The sequence below is a fragment of the Conger conger genome, chromosome 12, assembly GCF_963514075.1.
Source record: "Conger conger chromosome 12, fConCon1.1, whole genome shotgun sequence".
Taxonomy (NCBI): Eukaryota; Metazoa; Chordata; class Actinopteri; order Anguilliformes; family Congridae; genus Conger; species Conger conger.
This window is the reverse complement of record NC_083771.1, coordinates 38,794,247-38,809,721: the sequence shown is the minus strand read 5'-3', so window position 1 is coordinate 38,809,721 and position 15,475 is coordinate 38,794,247. Positions and strand designations below refer to the sequence as shown.

At 47.8% G+C, this 15,475-nt stretch overlaps 1 protein-coding gene across 1 annotated transcript in view; it reads right to left on the bottom strand.

Moving 5' to 3' along the window:
* Positions 1–15,475, bottom strand: part of LOC133141977 (WD repeat and FYVE domain-containing protein 3-like) — a 55,707-nt gene that overhangs the window by 3,411 nt on the left and 36,821 nt on the right. Inside the window, exons 38-64 of the mRNA XM_061262859.1 lie at positions 14,975–15,157; positions 14,385–14,542; positions 14,162–14,239; positions 13,822–14,049; positions 12,894–12,959; positions 11,667–11,835; positions 10,868–11,031; positions 10,212–10,360; positions 9,209–9,329; positions 8,758–8,843; positions 8,437–8,517; positions 7,896–7,950; positions 7,685–7,804; positions 7,201–7,318; positions 6,779–6,885; positions 6,333–6,486; positions 6,124–6,215; positions 5,637–5,849; positions 5,176–5,323; positions 4,359–4,513; positions 3,686–3,844; positions 3,238–3,417; positions 2,634–2,816; positions 1,875–1,980; positions 1,235–1,669; positions 593–704; positions 76–273 (exon numbers count right to left, since the gene is read on the bottom strand). Of these exons, the coding sequence (XP_061118843.1) occupies positions 76–273; positions 593–704; positions 1,235–1,669; positions 1,875–1,980; positions 2,634–2,816; positions 3,238–3,417; positions 3,686–3,844; positions 4,359–4,513; positions 5,176–5,323; positions 5,637–5,849; positions 6,124–6,215; positions 6,333–6,486; positions 6,779–6,885; positions 7,201–7,318; positions 7,685–7,804; positions 7,896–7,950; positions 8,437–8,517; positions 8,758–8,843; positions 9,209–9,329; positions 10,212–10,360; positions 10,868–11,031; positions 11,667–11,835; positions 12,894–12,959; positions 13,822–14,049; positions 14,162–14,239; positions 14,385–14,542; positions 14,975–15,157 (4,018 nt within the window). The remainder of the gene's footprint in view (positions 1–75; positions 274–592; positions 705–1,234; positions 1,670–1,874; positions 1,981–2,633; positions 2,817–3,237; positions 3,418–3,685; positions 3,845–4,358; positions 4,514–5,175; positions 5,324–5,636; positions 5,850–6,123; positions 6,216–6,332; positions 6,487–6,778; positions 6,886–7,200; positions 7,319–7,684; positions 7,805–7,895; positions 7,951–8,436; positions 8,518–8,757; positions 8,844–9,208; positions 9,330–10,211; positions 10,361–10,867; positions 11,032–11,666; positions 11,836–12,893; positions 12,960–13,821; positions 14,050–14,161; positions 14,240–14,384; positions 14,543–14,974; positions 15,158–15,475) is intronic.

Here is a 15,475-nt window from a genome sequence, read left to right as displayed (position 1 = left end):
TGCTCTGGTCATACTTTTGGCAGAAGAGCTGGCCTCACGTTAATAAACCATGTGAGACGTGTGCTCTGGTCATACTTTTGGCAGAAGAGCTGGCCGCAGTTCCTGCAGTGGTGCCGTCTCTCGGTGAGGGAGAAGCGCAGGGTGCAGCCAGAGCAGCTGTCCACCACCTCGTCCTTCACCCAGTGGTCAGCGGCAGACCTGCCCGGCTGGTCACTCACCGACCAGCTGAACACCCGGCCCCTTCCATCGCCCACCAGCATCTTACTGTGGTCCCTGGACAAGGAGCGGCCATTAGTCAACCTTCACATCAATGACGACTCAAACTACAATCACATTGATCATAGCATGCTTGCACTTGGAGTAGTTGATAAAACATTTATCTATATTATCCTTAACATAGAAATGTCAAATACTATGAAGTTGAAATGTAAAAAATAACTGAAATACTACCAAAAAAACTAAACAAAGTGCATTTCTGGGACTGAAGATGCTATCCTGTTTTCAAAAATATGCTATTTGAAAAACGTTGGATGTCATTAGCTTATGGAGCCTAATGGTGAGCCAGGGAGACGCTCAGAGCTGCGAGGCTTACTTGGAGATGGCCAGTGCGCTGATTTCTGCGGGGTGAGCGTTGTCCTTGCGGTCGAACGCCGTGTGCAGAGTGAGCTTGCTGCGGAAGACCAGCTGACGTTCCCATCTGTAGCCTGTCCACGAGACACGGAGAGGATCAGCGTGAGCCGCCAGCAGGCCATCGTAGTATTTTTCATTTCATTTCATTAAAAAAAAATATGACCATCAAAGAAGAACTGATTTTCGGTCGCAGGAGGTAACCTTCAGTCACATCCGAAGAACTGGAATCCATTAAACTCCTGGATCAATTCCAGTAGTTTAATATTCTATTCTACTTCACATGGAGAGTTCAGCTTGATTAAGGTATTCGGGAATAATTTTCCTTTTTTTTTTTTTTTTATATGCCCAATTTACATTTCTCTCAAGATTGATCGGTTGAAGAATAATATTTTGCTTATTTGTAACTTAACTTTTAATTAAAATATGTTTAAAACAGATCCAGCTTATTTAATTATACTTCGTTATACAGACCCAAAATATAAAGTATTACCAACATTGAACCATGAAATCCAAAGTGGTGATTGAAACTGAATAAAAACGGTACAAGTGGATTGAACTGGCAGTGTTGATTCCATTGGCTTGTGTGCTGCTGAGTTGGACATACCGGGTCTAAGCTGGTTGTAGGTGCGGGGCTCCATGTTGGTAGGCTGTAGGGGCTGGGGGACCACGCTGTGTGGGGCAGGGTGGGGTTGAGGGAGGGGTTGAGGCTGGGGTTGAGGGTGTGGGTGAGGGTGTGGGTGTGGGTGAGGGTGCAGGGCGGGCCGAGTCTGTCCCTCTGAGTAATTGACGAACACGAAGCCGTCCTTCTCGTCCAGGCTCAGGGTGTCGGACCAGCGGTGGGAGTCCTCCGAGCTGCTGTCGGCGGCCCAGGAGGCCTGGGGCCGGGCCATGGGGCCCTGGGGCCGGGCCATGGGGCCCTGAGGCCGGGGGAGGGCACTGCTGGCCTGGCCGGGCGCGGCCCTGGGCTGGGCCTCCTGGCTGATGCTCTGATCGTCTCCATCTGAGTCACTGCTGTCCTCGTCCTGAGCTTCACCACCCTCTGTGGACACGGACACACACACACACACACACACACACACACACACACACATACACAGATACACACACACGCACACGCACACACACAGATACATACACACACAGATATACATACACACACATAGCATAACTTTTACATCGCTGTTCTCAGCAGGCTGGAGCACAGAATAGTAAGTAATGGCAGAATGGCACAGATCCTAACATGCCTTTTGACAGATCCTTTTCTTCTCCACAGCAGTCTGGGACATCGGGAGGTTCCACAGGCTCTGGAGCTGGGGTCTCTGGGACCTGCAGGAACTCCATCCTCCAGAACTGAGAACACAGAGCACCATAACAGAGCTATATACCCGGAGGTGTCAGAACTGAGGGCACAGAGCACCACAACAGAGCTCAAACCCCAGGAGTGTCAGAACTGAGAACACAGAGCACCATAACAGAGCTCAAACCCCAGGAGTGTCAGAACTGAGAAGACGGAGCACCATAACAGAGCTATATACCCTGGAGGTGTCTGACCTCAATGACTCAGCATCCGTCATTACCCAAAACAGCCAGAGTCTGAGAGAAGCCAGCATGACTACAGCACTGTGCTGTCCTTCACTGCACAACAATAAGAACTTTTCCCAAAAGCACCTCCACAATTACCCTTCATAATACAAACTTTCAAACTGTGATTATTGTTGAAAGTTTGTTCGCTTCTTTCAATTCTGCCAACATTCAATAAGTGTGAATTACAGTCATCTGCTCAACACTGGAATAAACATGTAAATTGTCCATCTGGGTAACAATAAACCTGCATAAAGCCCCACTTTGCAAACAGTCAACTTCGCTTTTTCACCACAGAGCAATAATTACATTTACGCTGGGGAATGTGTGACCCTTTCAAAAGGGGAAAAACAGAAAGCTTTAGAAAGTGCAGAAGCCCCACAGGCATCTCGCTGGGCGCGTAAGAGGCTGCAGGCCCTCACCCGCACGACGCCGTCGGAGTGGCCGGTGACGATGACGTTCTGCGTGTCCCACTCGCTCATCTCCGACACGCAGCAGCACAGGATCTGCTGGCTGCGGCCAGTGAAGGTGTTGACGCTGACGATGGGGCTGCCGTTGATGCTCCACACGTGGATGTAGGTGCCTGCGCAGGACACGATGTCTCCCTGTGGACACGCAGGCAGGCGCACGCGCACACGTGAGCATTGTAGAGATTACACGCACACACACGTAAACAAAATTATACAGATTACACACATGCGCGCGCACACGCACACGCACACAAGTAGGCAACATTATACAGATTACACGTGCACACACTCATGCCCGTGCACGCTCATGCACGCACACACACGCGCACACACACAACCTTATGCAGATCATCCTCACAAAATTACAACACTGAGTCACTCCACTGTAATTATACAATGATTGATCTATCACTGGATGATACAGCGTTCTTCTGGAAGGACATCGGTGTGGCAAAAGGCAGCCATGCGCCAGGTTAGTTAGAGGGCAGTTCTGATGAGGTTAGTCCCCCTTCACTACAAAGGCTCTCCAGGATCCAGAGAGGTGAGGGCCACCCACCGTGAGCTCGTTGATGCAGAGGGCCGAGACGGGGGCCCGGTGGCCCCTCAGCTGCGTGACGAAGGCCAGCTTGTTGAGGTCCCAGATGATGCAGGTGCGGTCCCGCGAGCCGCTGATGATGATGTGGTAGGCGGAGGAGGCCGTCAGGCACGTGATGGCGTCTGTGTGTCCCAGCAGGGCCTGCAGACACAGGAAGTGACGTCACACAGAGACGGTGCAAGTACACCATATTCTTTTTGCACCCAGTTTTTGGCCAGCTTGCGGTATCCAAAAGGCATACATAATATACAACATAAAAGATATTTATACTTGCTCTTTTTTGCTTCCTTGTTTGTAAATAGCATCTGTTAGCATCAGCTGAGCATCTATACATTACATCTAATAGTGCCAGGTAGCGTCATTTCTCTGAGCATGGGTTAAAGCAGACACCCCAGGTGAGTGACAGTACCTGTTTAAGAGTGAGGGTTCTGGCCCGTTCTTTGGAGGTGCCCGTCTCCCACACACAGATGGCTGTGCTGGTGCCGCCTGTCACCACCAGCTTCGGGTTGGGGCAGATGGCACAGAGGATCTGGCCCCACTCCGATAGGCACTCGTACACAATGACCGCCTAAAAATAATTCACATAACCGCCGTCACCTTCTGCTTCCTCTGACAGCCCGGACAGTGCAGCTCACACACTTGTAAACGGCTGATGAAACTGGCTGCGGAGGTAGACATCGATGCAAATGGACAGTGCATTATGGGCCAGTAGCATCAAACCACTGCTCTGTTGATGACTGAACTCAACGCCACACATAAAATGCCCAATAACCATTTACGCCCCTTCAAAGGCTTTTGATAAAATGCCCAATAACCATTTACGTGTTTCATCCCATCAATGCAAATGGCCCAGGAAGAATTCATTGGAAGAATACAATTCATTTTGATTCAGATAAAACAAAATGGAGGACTTGCATAACAAGTCAGTCTGGTTAAAATAACTCAAGTTTCAGGATATTTACATCATGTGTCAGTCAGCAAGTTCCTCACCAGCGCAGTAGGCAAATAAAAGTCACTGATCTGTGTTATTCCCTGCAACGCCCACAGACAGAAAGGATGTGATAATGAAATGGTGACCAGACCTTATCGGACTCATAGTTGGCTAGTCTGCAGCTGAGGTCAGCGTAGCCCCAGGCGAAGGTTTTGTTCCAGGCGGGCGGCACCAGAACCTTATTCTGTTCCACAGCCAGGGTGCCCTTATCCGTGCAGACGATCTGGCCCACTGGCTCCTTCAGCTCTGCAGCACACACAAGCAGAGGAGTTAGCATTAGCATTAGCAACATCAGCCTGTGATTCAGCACCTTTGGAGAAGAGTTATGCTTGAGCGTGAAGGAAACATTACATTTATTTAGCAATTGCTTTTACTCAAAGTGAATCATGTGGCAGCAGTTAAAGGTATAAAAGCATGCAAAAGCAGTCAAGGGGTTCAGCTGTTTTTCAGACTAAATGTCAGAATGGGGAAGAAAGAAAGAAACGTGATCTAAGTGACTGCAGAATGATTGTTGGTAGCAGGGTGCTTTGAGTATCTCAGAAATTGCTGATCTCCCGAGTCTCCAGAGTTTGCAGAGAATGGTGCGAAAAACAAAACAGTGGTACGCAGAACAGGCGCACACAACTTGTCAAACCTCTAAGTGGATAAGCTACAGCAGCATAAGACATAATAAGTCTAAAAAAGAAGTCTACAAATACCTAATAAAGTTCTCACTGAGTATATGTGGGGTAAGTCAGTAGGTACGGTATGTCAGACTAGAAGATACTAGACGTGGTAAACACAGCACCAAAATTGACACAAATTCAATGTAACAGTGCTAGTTGTGTGAGGGTTAGTTGAGACACCATGAAAAATTGTGGAGATAATGGTGCACTCAGTATGCATGTCCACAGCCTGTGCCGCCCTACCTTTGACAGGGGCCAGGGAGGGCCGCAGGTTGTCTAAGTGGTGGAAGAAGATCTTGTCCGCAGTGGTGCTGTTGGAGGCAGGCACACCGGGGAGCTCTCCATTGGACTTGCTGCGAACCCGTTTTGGAGGGTGGGGCTTCTTAAAAAGCTGAGACACAAGAGATTTCCGCTCATTGGATAACTTCTCTATCCCCTCAAACCTTTCTGGACAACAGGGTAAAGGATAAACCTGCTTCATGCCGAAAATGGAGTGAAAAGTCACATTATCACTTCATTAAATTAAATTCCAATCCAGTGTGAAAGTGTGGAAGGAAAATGGGGAAAGGGAATAACTTACAGGACAGTAATTACATCCCCACATCTAAAAACATGAGCTGTAGATTGCATTATTATTTTTATTTTTTTAGATTGTTTTAGAGAGAATCACACAACTCCAGTACAAATGAAAAATGACTGGCTACCTGTTTGGGAATCTGGCCGAAGTTGTTGATGAAGCCGATGGTGGCAGTCTCCTTGAGGGGGTCGTTGATGTTGTAGATGTCCACCTGGCCCTCGTAGAAGAGGTGGTGGAAGACGTTGACAGCCTCCACAGCTGGTGGGCCCTGCTGCTTAAAGCCGAATATCAGGTCTATCCACTCATGCAGGTGGGCACTGACATAATCACACTCCAGGGCCTGGAGAGAAACAGAGACAACTATTACACTGCCCCCCTGTGCCACTATTACACTGCACCCCTGTGCAACCATTACACTGACCCCCTGTGCCACTATTACACTGCATCCCTGTGCAACTGTTACACTGTACGCCTGTGCAACTGAAATCAAAATCAAAAACATTTCAAAACATGTGATAAAAAGACTACTGGGAGATAACCATTCACGCATTGATTCTCTGTAATTGGGAGTAGCTAATTACCACCCCAGTGGGTTGGATGCTGGCGTCACGTACCTCTCGATGGACCCGGATGAATTCCCTGGGGTCTCCCTTGGCCCAGGCGGGAAGGATCACATCCCCCAGTTTGGTGCCGTTCTGTTTGCTACCTGTTAACCGAGAGCAAACAACATTCCCTTTCACAACGCACAACTGAAGTCACCACACACGCAGACACACAAAGGGAAGACAGTAAGGGAATGAGGTGGCAGAAGAGGTGCCCTCACCGAGGTCAAAGTTGTTGGAGTTGAGGAGGAACTCTGGGAGGTAGAAGAATTCAGGGATGAGCTCCTTGACGTCGGCCATGTTGTGTTTGGCGGCGGACATCCAGGCCTCTCGGACGCTGTGGAACATCCTGTCGGCCAGATCGAAATGACCTCCCTGCGGACATAGCAAGCATCACTAACTCTGACATCAGACAGACAACTGATTCATGACTTTGGTTGCAAAGAAACATAAAGCTTCTTCAGGAAAGCAATGTCATTAAAAACACTTTGGGAAGAGGGCAAAGACGCATTAATCCAATGTGTGGGAGAATATTTGCTTAAACCACTCTGCGAACAGATGCCATAAAGTGCCAAGCTGTTGAATCAGTGAAGCGTGATTCTCTTCAGACAGCGGCCTGTACTGCAGCGCTGCAGGCCTGTGTGGGAATGCGGCCCCCGGCTCTCACCTGCAGCCTGAGGAATATCTGAGTGAACGGCTCCATGCGGACCAGGTAGGACGCCACAATCATGGCGGAGGAGTAGTGTGTGCCGTAGTGGTAGGCGGGGGTTTCACCTGAAACAAGAGGGAGGAATATGTGCTCCATGCATGTATATCAACAGTGTGCATACGGGCCAGCTCAAATGCAGAGGAAATTAAAATATCAGTAAGGGTACACAACACATGGTATTCTCTCTTTGGCCTGGAGTCTGTGGTAATTGGCTGCCGATGGAAACTGCATTTCCTGTTTATTCACATATCTAACATAGATATTCCCTGCTCTTATATGGCATTGGAATATAATACAAAACTCATCTGGGGCTTAATAATGAAAACACTTCTGAGAATTTCACATGTGAACATGCATTCAAAACCAGAGAGGACATGTACCATTGGGATCCTCCCAGTCTTTGAACCTCTTCTTGTACTGGGTTAGCCGGTCATCTGTTTGGGCACCCATGGGCTTGGAGAGGTTACGGAATGTTTTGGGATTGCTTAGATCCAGCTCCTGAGAAGGAACAAAGACTAATGACCAAACCGAATCCATAACCGCGCTGGCTCAAAAGCAAGCACTCACAGTGTTTCTATTTCACAAAATGATATGGACCACAAGGAAGTGATTTCAAAGCAGAGCAGATTCATGAGGTTAGGCAAGGATACTGATGAGCATTTATCTGAGCCATTCGGCTGAATGCTTGGGTGGCTTACAAAGAAAAGTCTGTTTTAGGGATGCACGTGTAATAATTCAGTTGTGACGGTGACTGAAAATAACATCCACTTCACGCAATGTCAGGAGTTACTGTTTCTAAACTCGACCCTGAAATATCACTGCACCAGAAGCAGGAAGCAGCCCTGACGGCCCTCTGCTCAATACCTCCGAGTCATAGTCAGCCAGGATCCAGGGGAAGACTGGGTACTGCATCAGGTCGTTGTAGGACCGGCCCGCCAGCGTGTTCAGGTGCATCAGGTACTGGAAGTTACTGATTTCCCCCCTCTGGAATTATAAAGAAAAATAACAATATAATAAAGTGCAAAAGCAGTCCTCTACTGTCTGAGAGAAAGTCATCACAGAAGGGTGTGTTTACCTCCCACCGCTGGGTGACGGACCGTTCGCCCACGAGTGTGCTCAGCAGACCAGACCTGCAAAAGTTCATACTTATCATAATATCAACATTATCATAACATGACAGAGTTGATAGATTCCTGAAAGAGTGAGGGAACAGAGTGCAGACAGCTGCTGTTGGAGTGCTCCCTATGGGCTGAAACTAGTTTGCATTGCCGGCCATGCCTAAATCAGTGATGTCAAAGCAGCTGAGGCAAAATACTTGTAAAGACATCACTGATTGAGTGTGGCCAGCAGTGCAATCAAGTTAGCAATTCTCAACCATAGAGAGCTCCAACAGTACTTTTCTGCCCTTTGTTATGTACTCTTTCATGAATCTATAAAGAATGCCATGCTATGCAGACTTTTCCTGTTTGGGAATTTCATATAATATTATTCCCATTCTCCACCCTAACATTCCCGCAGCGGATATGTAATAATCGTCCTCCTTGTATTAATAATATCCCCAAGTCATATAATAACATTCTTCTTAATATCCCTGCTTTTGGGCCGGAGGCACCTACCCCTGTTCTACGCTGGTGTTGGGCCGCTGCCCGGACACAGACTCAGAACTGTCCGCTAGAGACGGCACCACCGCCAGGAACCTTCAGAGAGACAGAGCAGCCAGAGTTATTATGGATACAACAAGCACCCAACCATTCAACCATTCAACCATCAGCTGGTCACATTATATCTCAGTGTGTGCACCGTGTGCATGTGTGTGTTTTATTCAGTGGCATCATTAAAAACACCTCACAGCAAAACTGAAAGTCCAAAAGTAGACTGGCAGTTGTATAGTACATATCTGTATATTGCTGCCTATTCTTAACAGGGCCTGTACATACCTCTGATAGACTTTGTTCCGAACTCCTTTCTGGAATGCTAGCAGGTAATTTCGCCCATCACCTGAAAACACCTCTACGGCTATTGGCTGGAAAATAAAAGAACAAGTGGGGGAAAATCATTAGATTGCAGGGCTGTGCATAAGAAGGATATATTATTCATATACAAAGGCAGCAGACTGAGCAAGAAATGCTTTGCCAAATGTAGCCCTTCCTTCCTGGGTGACTCAACAGCAATGACGTGCTGTCCTGCAGAATTGGCTCTGAAGGGTATGACAACAGACAGAAGGGCGTGCCAGTTCCCTCATGAGGAGAGCTAGGACCAGCCTCCTGAAAGCCCAAAGTATGACTTTTCTGACACGGGGGCAGTGACCAGTGTTTGCCCTTACGTTTGGTTGTAAGGTTATTCGGCTAACTATACAGTAGATGCAGAAGCCACGCGCGGTCTCCTTACCTGGAGCAGGTAGCGGCGCTTGTGCACCTCTTTGATATCCTCGTAGGCGAAGATGCTGTAGGTCCTCTTCAGCTGGCTCTGGCCCTGCCGTGCTCCCCTGGGGATGATGGCCTCGTGCATGCTGGGACACACAAGCAGAAACACACTTCAGCACAGCCACTGTGTGTATACACACAGGCACAGGGCTGCAGGGACAGGGACTACATCTGCCTCAGCTGCACTTTTCTCTGTGAAGGCACATCACACCGGGCCTTCACAGAATACCCCACAGGTTCCTGAATTGCAGAGAATACTGTAGGTAAAAATCTAAAAGGATCAATCAAATATTGATATTCAATATTGCTCTTTTGGAGGGGAGTGGATAAAAACAGCAATAAACACAACTCTATTATTGCAGATATGAGAAATAAAAAAGACATTGACCTGGAATCAAGCAACATTCACCCTTAAAAGTTTGGCCAACAAATAAAATAAAACGACCATTTCCCCCAATGCAAACTTCATGATAACACATTTAAGGAAGGAATTGATTTATTCAGACCATTATAACATTATAAGGGCATAAAATACTGTTATAATGGCATTTTAAATAACTTTTAAAGTACTATGGTCTATTGGTTCAGGGTAGGAGCTGATAGCAAGAGGCCAGTTGGGACTAAGCCTAGTGGGCAACATTTATCTAAGAAATGAAAGCATAATACAGGGCATATTTACTGTAACAAAGCCCAGTGATTTCACAAGGAAACCAAATATATACTTTTATAATCCCCATAAATATCTACAAATTTCCTGGAGGCATTCACATACACGCAGTTTACTGTTCCAGGTCTATATCTATCCACATTCAATGAGAGCACTTCCCATTTTTGCATATTCCTGCTAGCCAATAGGAATACAAGTAGCGAACAGCAATATGAATGGTAAAAGGATTACAGTGCTACAGAGCAGAGGTCATGCCACACTTCCCTATCTCACAGTGCCGTCTCTCTCCCAGCAGGCTTACTTTGGCGGGAGAGTCTCGATGTCCCGAATCTCGCGGGTAACTGTCATGGTGAAGCCATCGATGACGTAGAAGTGCTCCTTCCCAAAGAGCAGCAGGCCTTCGCTGGTGTCGAGACCCTGAACGCGAGCACAGCGGTACATGTGCTGGATCTGTATGGAGAGAACACAGCGTTATTAGGACAGCTCCTTATCCATTACACAACACAAACCAGAGCCAAGCACAGCTAGGGTGTTCAACCCTGAATTCCCTGACTTGAAAACACAAAACTACAAAGAGTTGTTACATACAATCAGTTAAAATGAAGACACTGGCCTTAAGCGGCTGGATGGAGGTTTGTGAAATACTGTGTGTGAGGACTGGTCCTCAGGTTGATCACAGTCATTCACACAACTTTAATAATGTGTGGTACGTATACTGCAGTCCACTGGGAACAGTGCTGGTCCTCAGGTTGATCACAGTCATTCACACAACTTTAATAATGTGTGGTACGTATACTGCAGTCCACTGGGAACAGTGCTGGCCCTCAGGTTGATCACAGTCATTCACACAACTTTAATAATGTGTGGTACGTATACTGCAGTCCACTGGGAACGGTGCTGGTGGATCACAGTCACTCAGACAGCTTTAATAGTGTGTGGTACATGCCGGTGCCTCACCTTCTCCCCCTCCTCCAGCAGCCTCAGTAATGTGGTGTTATCGGTCTTCTCCTCCTCGTCCATGGCCCCAGACTCCAGCAGCTGGTCCTGCAGCTGATCCGGGCCGTCCTCATCTGCTCCGTCCGCCGTGGAGCGAGAGCGTTTGAGCGGGGGCTTCACCAGACCTGGGGGGGAAGGGGTGAGAGAGTCTGAACACGTACCACCTGCCACTATCCATTACAGAGGGCCAAACACTTCAATCTTTCTCTTTTTGATGGGGCATTATTATTTTTATTATGATAATATGACAGGGCTTCCCAACCTCTGTGTGCTTTGTGTCCCTGGTTTATTCTGTTCAGCCTGCCTGTGTAAAGAGTGTGTGCTTACCAGGGTTGAGTTTGTGTGTATCAAGGATAAGGTTAAGAAGCCTTGCTATGAATGTTAAAGTACAGAACAAATACGATATATAAGTATAATATAGTGGGCTACTTGAGAACTGAAATCTGGAGACATCATACCTCACAGTGCAGATACAGAAGATGCTCTTATCCAGAGAGACGAACAAGGCTTACAAGCTTTACACAGAGTCAATTTCTACAGCCGGATATTTTACTGAAACAGTTCAGGCTAAGTACATTGCTTAAGGGTATAACGGGAGCTTCCCAGCTGAGAACCTTTGAAGTACCTATCCATCATGCTCCACTACCGCCATTAACTGCAAGGAGATGTTTACAGAATGGTAATGAGGGCTCAAGGCAGATAGAGTCAAGAGAGCAGATAAACACACCGAAGCACGCAGGGGATTGTGGGTAATGTTTACCTTTGACCCTGGCGATGGTGTCCTCTCCATGCTCAGGCTCATGGTGCGTGGTCTCTCCCTCAGAGCTGTGCTGAATGGAGTGCTGGTACATGCCTGGGTTTCCTGACAGCACACGCATGTAATACTCCTTACTGTCATAGCTGATGGCCCTCCGGTAGCGGATGGGTTTCTGCGTGATGGGAGCAGGAGACAGGTTCAGAAATCACAAAAACCTTAAATAAAAACATATGGCTTTACTCTCCTTTGTGACTCAAACATTTCTCTAACATTCTCTAGTGTGTATGCATATTGTATTTGGGGTGACATTATGGCAAAAAAATTACTTCAAACACATTACTCAACAGGCAGTGTGGTCATGCCACAATCAATACACCTCAACCAAAGACTCAGACAGTGAGCAAACACCACAGACTCTGCTGTTGTAAGCACAGCACACAGTTCCATCAACGCCCCTTTAACATGCAAACATTCAGGCTAAAATGAGACGCATTGCAGGAGCTGACAGCCAAACCAATGCCTTTCAGCAGATTTCATCAGTGATGACAAATAATTGCTAGTACTTCTTTTGAGTGGCTGCCCTTGTTTAAGGGGAGCACTGCAGATCGACTGCAGCATCCAGATGGAAGGATTTGTGGGTAAGAGGCTTAAGGGGATCTTGGGGAGACTATCCATCTACAGCCCGAGGTTGACAAAAAGCTCATTTCAGGATAAAATAATTATCGGAGAGTCCACCCTTTGTTAGATAAGTCCTTGAAGTTAAGCAGGGTATTGCAGTGAATGTCGAAGAAAGTGCCACCACAGTCATTTTTGTTCCATTTGTGTGGCTCACTATAAAAATAATAAAATAATAATACAATAATAGAAAAATAATAGAATTCTTGATGTAAAAAGCTACCTTTAATTTTGATATTAAGCCTTAGCTAAAGTACAGTGCTTGCTACTTCAATCACCTCTGGAGTGTTAACTGCATAAGGAAGATAATCCTGTTTTTTAGCACCAGTATTTCCCAGCGGTCCCCGTTCTCCCGAAGGGGTGAAAACAGGTCAAAGGGCAAAGGCAGGGTTAATCCAATCAAGCGTGATGTACCAGCGTGATTGAACCTCTGTGTGATGAAACAATCAACACGCAGCTCCACATAAGCCATCCAGCCTCCCTAGGGCTCCATGCTGCTATGACTAAAGAGCCTGAAGGCTACAAATCTGCTTCACAGCAGGCCTTCCCAGGTACCTCCAGAGGAACATGAGCCGGGGCACAGACAGGGGGTGCGGTGGTGTGGCTCTGAGTGGAGACAGGCTGGGCCGGGACATAAGAAACCAATCCATTTAGTCTAATCTCGCCTATCAGTTTATAGTTACCAAAAACATCTTCAAATAATTACTCAGAATTAGATTTATATCTGTTGGGATGGATGACTGTTTGAATCAGTTTATTATTTCAGTAATAAACACTTTAAATAATAACCACTAAGAGAAAATATACAGAAATGCACAGACATAAGTTTTACTGTACAGTATATTTTTAGCATTAGAATTATAGATACACCAATAATACAAATATTGTGGGCACAGTTTGACCCCTCCATCTACACAGTTGTATGAATGTAAAAAAAAAAAAAAGGATTCAAAATCTCCAGGGCGACCACTTATGACTGCAACGAGTGTGTTAAAATATGTGCTGAACTGAAAACAGCCCAGAGTAATAATGGCAGTCTCAACATTCAATCCTTTATTTATGTATTTTCTAATGTTCTAGTCCCACCGTGAAGGACTCCAGCACTACCACAGAGTCATGTGACCTCCTGGGCAAGAGGTGGAGATGGATAAGGGTGTAGAAGAGCCAGTACCTGGGAGCTGGTGTGGGGCGTGTAGGGGATAAGGGTGCAGAAGAGCCAGTACCTGGGAGCTGGTGTGGGGCATGTAGGGGATACGGGTGTAGAAGGGCCAGTACCTGGGAGCTGGTGTGGGGTGTGTAGGGGATAAGGGTGCAGAAGGGCCAGTACCTGGGAGCTGGTGTGGGGCGTGTAGGGGATAAGGGTGTAGAAGGCCCAGTACCTGGGAGCTGGTGTGGGGCGTGTAGGGGATAAGGGTGTAGAAGGCCCAGTACCTGGGAGCTGGCGTGGGGCGTGTAGGGGATAAGGGTGTAGAAGGCCCAGTACCTGGGAGCTGGCGTGGGGCTCCATGTCGGGCACGTAGGGGTAGTGGATGTAGAACATGTCGTTGCGCACCATCTTCTTCCTCATGCGGCAGGGCCCCTCCGTCATCTCCAGCAGGAACTTGTCCAGGTGGGACCCGATGGGCGGGCCCCACAGGCCCCTCTCCCTCAGGAGCTCGTACTCGATGCCCGCCCACTCCTCCGTCACGTACTTCAGCGCGTTCTGCTGCCGCTGCCCGGGGTCAGCATACCTCGTTAGCATGGCGTTTACATCAACCCCTACCGGTGCACTCTTACATGGAAACAGTCTCACATAAATGCGGTGTGTCATCTATAATTCTTACCTCTTGGTGCTCCTTGTACTGCATGGCAAGCAGGTCCCGCACAACCGCTATGTGCGTGAACATCCACTGGAAGGTTTCCTGCAGGAAAAGGAGGCACCGTCAGGGCATTCTTCGCACACACACACACACACACACACACACACACACACACACACACTGTACATATACTCACATGCACACACGCCAGCACGCCACCGTGCTAACACACAAACACACACGGTACCTGTGCAGAGAGGTTGTTCTTGTTCAGGCCGGTCTCCTTTCTGTTGCGCCTGGAGCCTGTGAGCTTGGACAGGCCGAAGCCGCTGCTGACCCGGGACAGCTTGGACTGGGTGACGGGGGCGGCCGCCTCCCCTCGGCTGATGCACTTCTTCTCGTGCGCTGGAAGAAAGCAGGAGCAGGTCAGGACACGCTCCAAAACCTCCCTGAAATGGCCCAGCCTTTGGGGACAGTGCGGCAGTCATTACAGAGAACCATGCGACAGGGTAGCACAGGGTCTCTCACAGGGTCCTTCTTTAGACAGCATCCGGAACGTTCCACCTGAGCTGCCCAGGTGCCCAGGCGCCCACAGACGACACAAGCCTGGATTCACGGCACTCTGTTAAATCATTTACGGCCACCTTCCAAAAATACTAAATTACAGCATTATTCCTCATTCCCAGAAACATCAAACTGTCCCTTTCCAGACAAAGTTTGCAAGCAATGGGCAACAGAGCCATTCATCTGGCCGTTAAAGGAGAGGCTATAAAAGATGAGTGATAACAGCACGCAGCTCACAGCAGACCGGTCCTGCTCCCTACAGAGACCGCTCACCCAGGTGGTTGAGCCAGCTCTTGGCCGCTGGCTCCTCGATGTGTGCGCGTGCGGTCAGTATGTCCACCTGACCGCGGTCGTTGGGTTGCAGGGCCACTTTGAATATGTCCTCCAGGACCTGCCTCTTGCTGTGAATGAGCTCCGTCCAGACTCGGTTAACCGCTTTTAACAGAAGCTGCCGACCTGCACAGTGACAGCAGAGTGACAACCAGTGATACACTTCCCAGAGTTGTGTGGTAAGCAGATATTATTGTTTGGTAATGGCAATGCATGTATACATTCACATTTTGGTACACCAGCAAAATGTTTCAGTTAAAAATACTGCTTTAGGATAGACCATTCATCCTCTGGTCAGACATGTTTTTAATGTATGAAAATAGGGTTGCTTTCAGGTTTCTCTATGCTTCAAAACCGCACGTAGTACTGTGTTTGACACATGTGCATTCTGTCTGCATTTGCATTTGAGCGGAGGCAGAGGGAGAGGGCTGGAGGCAGAGGGAG